At 36.2% G+C, this 13,097-nt stretch overlaps 2 protein-coding genes and 1 long non-coding RNA gene across 3 annotated transcripts in view; all 3 read left to right on the forward strand.

The window, feature by feature from the left end:
* Nucleotides 1-1,404: 1,404 nt before the first annotated feature.
* Nucleotides 1,405-9,324, forward strand: soul4 (heme-binding protein soul4). Its single transcript, XM_052590852.1, has 6 exons — nt 1,405-1,569; nt 3,089-3,280; nt 3,377-3,468; nt 5,942-6,083; nt 7,515-7,698; nt 7,792-9,324. The coding sequence occupies exons 1-6, from the start codon at nt 1,503-1,505 to the stop codon at nt 7,964-7,966; spliced, it is 852 nt and encodes a 283-aa protein (XP_052446812.1). The 5' UTR covers nt 1,405-1,502; the 3' UTR covers nt 7,967-9,324.
* On the forward strand, nt 6,090-7,126 carry LOC127988225 (uncharacterized). The gene is made up of 2 exons (XR_008161588.1): nt 6,090-6,891; nt 7,057-7,126. It is a non-coding gene; the product is annotated as an uncharacterized LOC127988225 (long non-coding RNA).
* Nucleotides 9,325-10,826: 1,502 nt separating the features above from the next.
* LOC127987031 (inactive tyrosine-protein kinase 7) overlaps nt 10,827-13,097 on the forward strand; it is a 39,403-nt gene continuing 37,132 nt past the window's right edge. The window contains exons 1-2 of the mRNA XM_052589306.1: nt 10,827-10,975; nt 12,400-12,762. Coding sequence (XP_052445266.1) covers nt 12,702-12,762 — 61 coding nt within the window. The 5' untranslated portion in view covers nt 10,827-10,975; nt 12,400-12,701. The remainder of the gene's footprint in view (nt 10,976-12,399; nt 12,763-13,097) is intronic.

Raw genomic sequence — 13,097 nt, forward strand, 5'->3', positions numbered from 1 at the left:
AGAGCAATGAAAGTATCTTTTATAACAGCTTATATATGACTTTATCAAAGGTTATTTGTTTTAAAACTTGCTTTACCAAAAATAATGCTTTTTTCATAAAGTTTTGTGTACAAATGACAATGCTGTCAAAACAATCGGCACTCACCTAAATCACTGAAAACGACTAAAGCGAGGAATATCCTGTGTGTTTTAAAAACCTGTTCAGATATTAAAAGGCTTGTAGTGTATTACAGCTTTTAAAATGCTGTAATATTAATGTCAGGCCAGTAGTTGGCGGTTACAATTTCGAAAATTAAATTTCACAATTTTCGAAAATTCATGTTTTTGTAGTTTACACAGAAAATAATGAAACCACTTAAAAAAAAAAAAGAAAAAAAAGGGGCAAATACTTTGCATTTTGAAAACCCCATTCTCAAAAGTTGGCATTTTCAGACCCATAAAACTATAAGCTTAGATGTAAATATACAGCCAAAACGCAAACCGTTCACTGTTTTCAGTTATGAATGGTGTCATGTAAACAAACACAAGAGATGGCACTTTGTTGTGTCGTGTTTTACGCATCTTCCCTCTCATTAGAGACACAAGACGCACTTCTATGGTCATCAGCATCATAAATTCCGGTGAAAGTTTTTAAATTAAATAAATTATAAATACATTTATAGCACTGTACTTTGTATTAGATCAATTCTGCATCAAATTACAAAAAAGAAAACTAGTTAACGCTAGTGTGAGGGGATTTCTAATGTGGTGAGAATTAAACATCGTTATCAGTCTCAATTTATTTCCTTTTTTTTGAAAGTCATGAAAAAACTATTGTGGAGTTTGTTTGTTTGTTTGTTATTTGAGCAAATGGGAATGCAAAATAATAATAATAATAATAATAATAATCATAATAATAATAAATTAGGCTATTTAGTATTCTCTCCCATTCACAACTCTCAACGTTTACTAAACTATGGGAAAAAACATAAAAAAAAAAAAATACATTTTGAAAAAAAAAAAAATACATACTAATAAATATTACAAATGTAATAATATTTCAAGTGATTCAATAATTCAATACAGGTTATCTTATTCATTTGATCTTGTGATCTCAGTGTCTGCCACATTAATCAACATGCTTTATTGAGAATCAATATAATATGTAAATATAATATATTATATAATATCAATAAATAATAGGAATATAGCCTGTACATGATTAATACCTTCTTAATTAAAGCTAAACTTATTTTGAAGAAGCCACTAAGTGCAGAAAATACCCACATCGTCGTTGGCTAACTTTAACCACGCCCCTCTCTCTGGCCCGCCCACATGTCAGCCAGTCTTGACATTTATTTTTACCATTATGTTTGATTTGTCTCGACAACTATTTAAAAGTGTTTTCTAGTGAGCTTACCTAACACCAGAAGATATATCACATGGACGCGGTTAAACAGACACTAATATAGTGTTTGTAAACACGCGGAGGGATCAGCGCAGGACAGAGCACTCCTCCGCGCATGCGCAGTGCGTCACTCTGCGATCCCCAGTGCTTTAAGCTGCGCGCTGCGTTTGTTGTGTCTACTGGTAAGTAGGTCATTATTAAATATTATCGTAATACGTTGTTTTCAATATTAAGTCACAGCACAAACTATCGGCATTACATATCGGACGTGTTAGACGAGTAATATTTGGGGTGGACGTCATTAAAGTAATGTTTTCCGCGTTTCCCTTTCCTGGGCAAACTGGGCGCTAAATGTGTATCATACAGTACATTGAAGAATGATACAGGGAGGCTCGTGCGCGAATCCCCTGCGCGTTTCTCCTCAGTCTCTGGGGCATATCTGTTGCTTTAGCATCGCTTCAGTCTCGTTTCATATGTTCATGTCCTACACATGCAACAATCCCACTGCAGTTTGTCTGGATGATATGATTTCGTGCAAAAACACAGTCACATCGAGAAGCTTTCGACGAGGCCTGCTGTCAGTCTCTTATTTATTATGCTTGCTGTTCGTGTTTATTATTCAAACCTGCTGTGTTTATGCACCAGTACACTTTTGCGTGGGTCCAGTGGGATGGATCTGAAGTTCTAGCGAGCTGAATGTATGCATGCATTGTTTTCATTCAGTCTATGGTATGCGTGTTATCAGGTCAACTCAATAGAAACATTGGCACTTCCTAGTGCTGCATTCACTGATTAAAACTGATCATGCACAGGCTTCATGCCAATGCTTTTACAATACCTGCTCCATAAGTGTGCTAGTTTCCCCCAGTCATAATGGAAAGGGAGAAAATAATATCCATATCAATTAATATGTTATTTTTAGGAAGTAGATTATTTTTGTTAGATGGTTTAATTCATTTAAATAATATATATATATATATATATATATATATATATATATATATAAACATTTCTTTAATTTTTTGTATTTTGACATCACACCAGCAGCATGGAAATGCTTTTCAGATGATAAAAAGTCCCGTGTTTTATTTAGTAGTCTATAATTTATGCCTATGCAAATGACACATTTTCATGGATATTTGCATTTTGGTTATGCTGCTACAAATTTGTATTCAATCAAAAAAATAAAATGAAGTAAATAAAAGTACACTGTGCTGAGTGTTATATTATGTGATAAAATGTTCGATTTTAACATTTTCCACAGAAGCCGTTTTCACCACATAATTAAAAACATTTAATTGCATTATTAATTTGATCAAAATTCTGAAATTGTATCTTGCTATTTTGAGTCAAGACCTTGCTATTCATTTTTTTATGTTTATTTTATTTGTCTCTCAGAATTGCTAGATATACACATCTATTTTAAGAGCCGCCTAATTTCATGGATGGATCACAATTTTTGTTTTGTTTTGTTTGGTTCTACATATTTTATTTAAATGAAAACAAAACAAAATCATATTACTTTCACAAAATGTATTTTGTAATTCAAGTATTCAGGCCTGGATTGGACACAGAGCAAATCAAGACTAGCAGATTGATGATTTAATGGTGCATGCCGAGACCCTGTTAGTATAAACACAATAAAAGCCGTCGCTCTGATGAATAGCCGTCAGTTTTCAGAGCGTCCTGCTTGACTTGCAGCTCCACAGTCCCTCGCTGTGAACTCTGTCAGGATGGCTCTGATCTCCATCGAGGACCTGGCCGGCCTGGACGATGAGCAGGTGGACGACGAGATCCCCGACAGCACTGAGCCAATGGATGAGGAGGAGCAGGAGCGGATGTACGCCCACTGGCAGGCGGTGGGAAGGACACACCACGTGTCTGTCCCCAGAGGTGAGACGGAAACACATCTGCATGGACACTGGCTGATCTAGAGCCATGTAAAGCTGCTTCCCGACCAGCAGTGAAGTGACTCTGGTCTTTGTGTAGAGATGAGAGGACCCATTGAGGAGATGACGAGGAGGAACCAGAGCTCAGAACGAGAGCCAGTGCCTTCTGTCACCGTCTCCAGACACGAGAAGGTAAAATCAGACCACGTGTGCTGCTATACGCTAGTTTGGAATCACTGGATCTTGAAACATGGGGCAAAACATTAAGGAAATGGCTACATTTCCACTTTGAAATTAATCCGAGATGAGTTTTGCACTTAGTGAAAATAACGATAAATGCTATTCACACTGTTACAATAACAGGATTCTCTATGTTTATACTAATTGCAAATATTGGCAAATATCTGCACCTCAGTATTGTAGTACTTCATATGCAATCATAACATATTCGGCCTCATTTACAAAAGAAACTTTTGACAGAAAACCCCAGTTTCTACGCAAAACTTTGCATGTATCAATATGGACGTGAGCTTTAGCTACGATCAAATCTCACGACTGGTCTCAAGTTTTTGAGTTACGTGTATTTGTGTGCAGCAAAGTAAATATTAGGGATCCACCGATACCACATTTTCCAGAACGAGTCCGATACAAATGCGTCAATTTTTGGTACTTTTTGATACCGATACCTGTATTTTTATAGCATTTGTCCTTTTCTTTGTTTTTTTTTTTTTTTTTTTTTTTTTTTTTTTACAAATATTGGGTACAAAGACAAAAGAAAAAGAAGAATTCTATGCTTCGTTTAGCAAACAGATATTTCCTTCAGGTATTTCCACACTTAAATATTACTGTTAAAATGTATTGGACAAGCTTTTGTTACTTTGACTGTTCATTTTAATGGCGCATTAGAGCCGCTCCATTGCAGAAGCACAATAATACTGTAACCACAAAACATTTTCCTAGAATAATGCTGGGAACCACTCATTATTATACGAGAACACGTGTGATGTATTTTGCGTCATGCACACTGTGCACAGACCCCCGCATATGAATAAAAAACATAATTTTAAAGCAGGCTAAACATGCACAGCGTGCACACGTTTGCATTGGAGCAGAAGACACTTCCAGTCCAGCGCATTTCACACAGTCTGCTAGTTTCACTTTTGCTGTAATCGTGTATGCTTGACGTTTAAAACAAATGTTGTTTATTGTGAATGCCCCTATACTGTAATTTTAGTTTGTTTTATATTTACAATTTAGTTTTAATCTTAATGCATGTGCTAATGGCGCAAACAGCAATCACGATCATCTACAGGGCTTCTGTGAACAGGGGAAAACATACATGAAGTCTATAAAAGGGATAAAATAAACAAAATATATAATAGGCTATAATATAATTAACAGATTTAAAAAAATACTGTGCAACAAACAAGTAGGGCTGTGCTCGTTTGTGTGACACACTCTTAATGCATTATTTATTTTCTTTATGTGATTAAATCGATCTGATATCACAGCCGTCTCACGCACACACAAACAACATTTCCACCATTCTACATCAAAGTAAAATTCAACCAACCAAAGATAAAAGTTACTGTTTATTTTAAAAGGTCTGCTGTAAAATCAGCTTGCAGCACCCAAACATTTTTGTGCATGTGAAGGATTTAACCCTGATATTAGAGCATGAGTGAAGTATGAAGCCATGTTTAGGCTACACGATGAATAATAGTTATGCATACAAATATGGCAAGAATGGAAACATTTGGATTCTTGTGGCATGAGACAGACTCGTGAGCCCAACGCCAATTCAGTTTTGCTTGACATTTGTATGCTGTTTATAATGAATGACTCTATAGCACCTAATTTGTTTTATTTTATAGTTTAAATCAAATTCTATAACTACTTATTCTTCATTCCTGTTCTGTTCTGAATACTGTTCAATTTAAAATAACTGTTGTAGAGTGTGGGAAATAAGCTATAATATTTATATTTGGGCTACCAGTATTGTAATATACATATAAATTATTAATGTGGTATAATTGTTTGCAATTACAAGGTTCATGGGTGTTTTTGGGTTAAGATCAATTACTCTTTCATGAGTTACTACTTCTTTTTACTTCTTTACTACTTCTACCGGGTTTTGTTTCTCTGTGTCGTAAACTCTAGGGGCGAGGCATCTAAACCAGTCTGTTTTTAGGGGCGTGATATTCAAATGATGTTTGTTTTCATGCCGCCACGTTTATCAACGTGCGATCATTCGTACAATGAGATTAGCTGCATACGAATAAGTTTCATGAATAACACGTGAACTCTGTCGTGAGTTGATTTGTGCGTACAGATCTGCACTCGTTTCTACGTTAAACTGATAAATGAGGCCCGTTGATTTTAAATTTAAACTTTAATTAAAATTATTAAATGTATTGGGACACTAAAGCCCTCTCTAATCCTACCTGATACTTAATATAACTTTTTGATTATTTCCTTCATTGTGGAAAATAAATGCTTTTCCGATGCGATAAGAGATTTGAAAAGGGAGAAAACAAATTGGGCAAAAGGCAGATTCGAAATTGGGGCGATAGCTTCAAAAAGATTTTTAATATAACAGTGTTATTTTCAAAAATACTTGTTTACATGTAATGGTGTTGATGGGGGTCTGTGTGTGTTTGTGCAGCTTGGCGAGGTCTTGTACGAGGAGAGAGTGTATCCTCCAGGAAAATGGGCATGTGTCAGTAAAGCAGACATGCTGTATGAGCAAAGCATCTCCAATGCTTTTATGAAACTGATGCGCTTCATCTGCAAGGAGAATTCAACAGGTAAACTTTTAACCACCAAACTATTTCAAGTCTGTGCTTTGAGACCCTTTGCCTTTTATTGCTTGTTACAATTTTGTTTTCTGTTTAAAAAACTGTAAAACAACTGTAAAAAAAAAAAAACTTTAAAGCAACTGTATGTAGTTTTGTGTGTCTTACAGTTCACTCTTGTAAATATATCACTATGTAGCCTACACTTGTATTTGTTGCTGCCATAAAACAGTTATCTTAATCTGTGAAAAAAGATCTGAATCCACTTTGAGTCCAGATTCACTGTAATTTTGCTAATATCACCACACCTTAAGCTGTACAGTTAGTTCACTCAAACTGTACAGTTAGTTGAATCAAAATCAGGTGAACTGAACACCAAAAAAAAAAAAGAATCAAATGGACAAAAAACTGATTTGAATCCACTTTGAGTCCAGATTTGCAGAAATGTTGCTAATATCACCACACCTTAAGCTCTACAGTTGGTTCACTCAAAATCAGGTGAAATGAAGTCCAAAATTGTGAATAAAAATAAATGTGCTTAAAATCTGTCACTAAAGTGGACCAAAATCAGGTTTGAATCCACTTTGAGTCCAGATTCGCAGTAATTTTGCTAATATCACCACACCTTAAGATGTACAGTTAGTTGAATCAAAAAATTCACTTTAATAAATAAAATTTAATTAATTATATATATATTATATTAAAATGAACGGACTAAAGTGGACAAAAACAGATTTGAGTCCACTTTGAGTCCAGATTTGCAGAAATGTTGCTAATATCACCTCACCTTAAGCTATACAGTTGGTTGAATCAAAATCAGGTGGAATGATGTCCAAAATTGTGAATTAGAAATAAATGGCCTTAAAATCTCTCACATTCAATTGGACCAAAAACAGGTTTGAATCCACTTTGAGTCCAGATTCACACAGTCATTTTGCCAATATCACCACACCTTAAGATATACAATTAGTTAAATCAAAATCAGGTGGAATGAAGTCCAAAATTGTGAATTAAAATAAGTGGGCAAAAAAAAAAAACTATCACTAAAATGGATACACACACACACACAAGAAAAAACTGGTTTGAATCCCCTTTGGGTCCAGATTTACACTGATGTCACCACACCTTAAGCTGCTGAATCACAATCAGGTGGAATGAACTCCAAAAATTGTGAATTTAAATAAATAAGTGGGTTAAAAAACTATCACTAAAGTGGACCAAAAAAGAGATTTGAACTACTTTTAATCCAGATTGAGTGTGAATGCAAAAAGGGGCTTCTTTTCAGTTCATTACTGGTATGAGTTGTATTTTATTAACTTGCATGTCACCCCTCTTATAGCACACATATTTTCTATTACAATATTCATCATGATAATCACAATGATTGTTTCGTACAAAAAATTCAGTTCCCCGGTTTGCACAGTTTAAGCTCTGTGTCTCCAGGACGGTACCTTGGCATGTCAGTACCCATTGTGAATGAGATTACGATGGCAGAAGACGGCACTAACTTCATGAAGGACGTGTTGACGGCATATTATCTGCCCGCTGAGTTCCAGGCCAGACCACCTGAACCATCGGATCCTGATATCAGAATCGTACAAAGAGACGCGATCCGCGTCATAGCCAGGTACACGACCGAACCAGACCCTTGGAGCTCACTCTTTTTCATTAGCAATGCCAGCCCCAGAATGATTATAGCTGACCCTTTCTTCCATTCTAGGGTGTTTTATGGCACCACAACGGAGGAGACCATCTCTCGTCAGATCAGCATCCTTTGGGAGCTTCTGGGCAGCTCCGAGGATGTTCTCCGAGACCGCTACATGGTAGCTGTGTACGAGAATCCCGGCGTACCCCAGCGCAGAAATGAGATCTGGTTCATTCGCCGTGGCTCGTGAACATTTCACAGCTCGCCTGTTAAGCCAGTAGAGACATTTCGCCAGCTGAATGTCTCGAAATGAAGGGGAGGAGCTTGTCACAATCAAAACCCATTTATCCTTTTGTATTGTTGTGAGTGCGATGCAGAATACATTTGTTTTTAATCAGTGAGTAAAGAAACTGCAGCTTATTACACAACTGATACAGATTACACACTAACACTGTGTATATAGTCTGCTGCTGATTTCAGGATGGACACATGGAAGAGATATCAGTGGGTGGCCTGGCATTTATTTTTTAAATCTGATAGTATGTAGATAATTCATGATGCTTTCTGTGTTTTCTGCTTGATTTGAATATTATGCACTACTTGAATTCACTTTGATTGTTCAGTTTGTTTTAGTGTAAAAATATTGTTTTTGCTAGGTTTTCCATTGTGCCCTATGATATTAAGAAATACACAACTGTGAACCGAAAATCCTTCAATAATGATATTTTAGTTCGTTATTTGCATTATATGCTGATAGAGAAACAGGTTCAGTTTTGAGATTTGCAGCTGGTATTAAGATTCAATACTTATATATTTACAGATATTGAAATTTTAACTAGTCATTTCAATTTTGTGTTGGACTGTTGTAAATTAAAATATTTTTTGTAACAGATTATCAAACCATTTATCAGACAATCGTCAGCAAGAGCTTTTCTATCACTAAAACTCAGAATCTTCTACATTTTTATGATATGGGCCAATTAAATGATCACCTGTTAGATATTAGTAGAGTATTCCAGTTTAAAGCAGTCATTTGACACAAAATGGCAGTAGTATGGTTTTTTTTTATTATTATTACGGGTATGCTTGGTGATCTTGTTTCTTAAGATAGAGTCTGAAAGTCTAGTATATCTAAAAACTAAGCTTTTTCTCCAAATGAATGGGACCGCCTGGCAAAATATCCCTTTGCAGAAGTATTGTATCTGAGCACTATTTGGTCTCAAGGATGTAACTGCATTTACTTATCAGTGTATTTTTTTGTTGTTGTGTTTCTATGTAATTTTGTACAAACGTATGTAAAACATCAGCAAAACTCTTTAAAGTTTTGACATTTGATTCCTTGCTTTTGTGACACTGATGGCTTAGGTGGTACTTTTAATTGATGTTTGCCTTGTCGAAGTATATTAAAACTTGCACACTCCCACTAAGTCTGTATAATAATACTAATAATAATAAACTAAAAAAAAAAAAAAAAAGAACTTATGGTTTGTAAACTATTGCTTAACATGCTTTGCTAAATCTTTAATACATGTATACAAATTAAAAAAGGGTTTAATTAAAAGCTGTTTGATTGTTGTTGTGGAACAATAAAGCCCGAATTTGTAATGAGCAAGTTTAAAATAATTTATATATTTAATCTCATTTGCTACGCTAGTTTGCAACACCACTCAATTTTGGCGGGCTGCAATTCCATTTTTCACCACACAGTATCTACACTGAACACACGCGGGGCGCTGTTGAGCTCGACATGATAGCCCTGTCAGCAGTGAGTGTTGCCATTCCCGCTACTTTTACACTGCTGGATGTTTTTTTTTTTTATGTCCAAGGGTTAAAGCGACCACAATAACTTGCTATTTAGCCCCTGTAATGCGACTTTTACCAGGGGAAACCAACCAATAATATGTGCATTTTACCCCCAGGAACAGGAGAATATGATTTTTACCATGGGATCACTATATAAATCACTATCACTACATTTTATGATGTCCAACTCACCTTTTTTTTTAATTTTTTTTATTTATTTTTTTTACTTAAAATAGTCTAGAAACGACAAAATATATTTATATATTTTCCAGTAACTAAACTGATTACAGTTAATTGAAATTCAGTCACCACAGGATGTCTGATAAAAAGTGTAAAATAGACGTGAAAAGATGAATATTAATATATAAACATTGATTTTTTTTTACATTGACTATTTCAGTCTGTAACTGGAAGAAGATTTGTGAATGGCATAGGTAGGTTATACAAAAATGACAACATGATGGATTTTGTAGCCTACATTCAGATTACCTTCATAAAACTCACATTATATAAAACTGTTTTTATGGTCGCCAAACTAGTTACTGATTCAAAACAGTACACACACACACACACACACACACACACCATGTAATCAATTACAATTCTCAAATTTAAAAACTGTTTAATGAACTTCTGTTTGTTCAGATGAAAGACTTATTGAACAACAGTACGATCCATTAAAGCCCCAGCTGTGGTGCTGCTCTGACAGAGGTTTATTACTGGTCTAGAGGGCATCTGGGTGTGGCGAGACAATCACTAATTATCCCGTCCCCACTTGGGACAGGCCTGAGGAACAGGGAGGGAGTTGCAAATGAAATAAACCCAGATCATAAATTCAACAACCCAGCCTGTTCAACATGGTGTGAGGCGTAGGGTGTAAAAGGGTTTTAGGGAATCAGTGGACACTTTCAGATGTTTCTTGAACATTGTGTCTTTTTAGAGCGGTCAATGTTAACTGTGAAACCAAATATATATTCTCTTAAGGTTCATGCGTGGTATCTGCAAACATCAGTGCAAACTCGTAGTAGATCTCCTTGTAGATGACTGTCAGCTTCACTGGTGCAATAGTGAGCAGTTGAGCTGTCAGAAGAACAATTGGGCTCCATTAATTCAAGGTACCCTAGGTAGTGTAGACTAGAATCTATGGTAAGCCGTCTAGATTAGCAGGATCAGCCTTGGAAACCACATTTGACAAACACTCCCATGAGTGAAGCTGCAGAACTGGGAGCACCTGTTTTCAATCTCCGCACAGTCCCAAAGGTGACACCAAAAGTGCAAACTAAGCTTATTCTCTCACCTAATGATCTAGCAAACTAACTCCCATGGTGCTTTGCTCGTTAGTGCTTGTTTGGTACCATCAGACTGGGACCAGCACAGCCATGATGAAGGAAATGCTGGTTCTCAACTAGCTCCGTCATTCTGTTTTGGGAGGTCTCTTCATGCACAAAGACTGCTTGTGAGTCCCTATCTGAGTAGCGAGGAAACAAGTCAGCTGCCTAGGTTTAGGACACAGCCTTCATGTAAACATGCAGGAGAAAAAAGAAAGCTAAATATTGAGCAAGCAGATCTCTATTCATGTGCTTCCATGCTCTCCTTTTATTTATAGTTAGATGGCCGCAGTGTTGCCAACTAGTTTTCAGGGGAAGTTGTTTAAGGAAGGTTGATTTGTTGCTAAAAGTTGCTAAATGACGTATACAATGCATATTTCAAAATGCAGGTAAAAATGGTTAAAATTTGATTATTTTGCGTTGTGATGATGTATTGATGTAATCACGATTCGTGCAATTAAATCATCACAATGCAAAATAATCTGCATTTTGAAGTATGCATTGTATTTTGTGTTTTTGAATTACAATGGACAATATCCTGGAAAATGACTAGTAAATTTTAGATATTTTTCTTACAGTGAACTAACTGATCAACAATCGCAGGTACAAGCTACTAACAAATACCATAAATTAACAATTATTCAAGTATTCGTTATTATTATTAAGTGAAACACTTACAAATAGCAGCTAACTTAATTCACGCGATAAGTTTACAGCTAGGCATCTTTGGTGTCCTCTTTTTCTGTAATTGAAATGGTAAATGTGTGCCTCTTTATCGTTTGAGTCACTAATGAAAAGTTGATAAAAGTTGGTAAATACTTTTTAAACGCATCTAAATTTGTCGCAATTGGTGTTTTGGAATAAAATGTTGCTAGGGTAGTCTGAAAAGTTGCTACATTTAGCAACAAAATTGCTATGTTGGTAACACTGGGATCCACATAGGAAATAGGTTATATAAAACTAGAAAATCCATTGGATAATGCATAAGCATGCGAAAAAATAAATCCTTGATTATTTTCATTGATTGGCACTGTCCCTGTAAAATAAATAAATAAAATGCATTATTATTATTATTATTTATTTAGGTGGCTTTGTATGTTGTCGCTTTGAGAAAATCTGTGAGGGAAAATATATATATATTTACAGATGACTGTACAATGTACCAAATAAATCTGAAGGTATTATGCCTTGTTAAAAATCCACTGAGAGGTTTGGGAATATGAGTCTGGAAAAATATGGAATTCTGAAAATGTGTAGTAACTCTGTGATGGCCATTTATGGTGAAATACCTTTTCAGTAGCCAGGTGGTTAATAAAAACAGTTTTATGTAATAAAATTACAATGAACTACATTAAAAAGTAGCAGCAAACCCATGTCTCTTCTCAACAGATGGCAGTCGTGCTGAAGAACTAATGTCTCTGAAACCAGTTGCTGTTCTTTTGAACAACTGTGTTAATTATTTGGCTATTTTAAAAAACGTTGAATACAATATTAATACATTGAGTCATTTGAACTGAGTAAGTGACTGGTGTCTCCTCTTACCTTCCTGTAGAGCCCACCCACCCATGCATCCATCCACTCCCACCCGAGAGAGAAACACGACTCCTGCGCTCACACACACCTCAAACACACGCTCAGAGGGGCTCTTTGTCTCCATTTCGAGGAGATTTCTGCTGGATTCGGCATGGAGCGCCTGACACCTCCAGCTCCACACTAACAGCATGTCCTCCTGGAAGACTCGCCAACAGCAAACCGGACTTTAGTGTTTAGACCACAACCTGCAGTTACAGTTTCTGTGCATACGTGAACTTTAGAGCTCTTAAATTAAACCCGTCGCTTTTATCGACTTCAGCCATGGGTTTCTGGACGAGCAGGCACGAGAGTGTTTTCCTAGCGTTCACACTGATCGCCGAAGGTAAGACCGCTTCTAATCCGTGCAAACTTGTTACACACCACAGGTTTGGAGCTTTTGCACGGCTCGGAAACTTCACATTCACTTCTTTTCCCAATGCATGAGTAGTTTAGACACAGATGCGCGTGAAACTATCGGTCAAGACGAAGTTTAGTTGCGCTGTGACTCCAATCTGGATTTATTGAAGTCCGATGCGAGTTTACACACACTTTCCAGTCATTGTGTCGCCAAATGCAAAGCTTAGGGGAAAATGTTCCAGTGTGTTAGCACTAAACTAAAAGTTTTTATATGAATGAATCAATCCACACCCCTTTTCCAGAAACCCAAGTACTGTACGA

Source organism: Carassius gibelio, chromosome B22, assembly GCF_023724105.1.
Source record: "Carassius gibelio isolate Cgi1373 ecotype wild population from Czech Republic chromosome B22, carGib1.2-hapl.c, whole genome shotgun sequence".
NCBI classification, from domain to species: domain Eukaryota; kingdom Metazoa; phylum Chordata; class Actinopteri; order Cypriniformes; family Cyprinidae; genus Carassius; species Carassius gibelio.

Excerpts from the sequence above, each read along its gene's own strand:
- soul4 (XM_052590852.1), top strand. The coding sequence starts at position 1,503 with ATGCGCAGTGCGTCACTCTGCGATCCCCAGTGCTTTAAGCTGCGCGCT. Across the intron at positions 3,281-3,376 it reads CCACGTGTCTGTCCCCAGAG|AGATGAGAGGACCCATTGAG; the intron begins GTGAGACGGAAA and ends GTCTTTGTGTAG. Across the intron at positions 7,699-7,791 it reads GCGATCCGCGTCATAGCCAG|GGTGTTTTATGGCACCACAA; the intron begins GTACACGACCGA and ends CTTCCATTCTAG.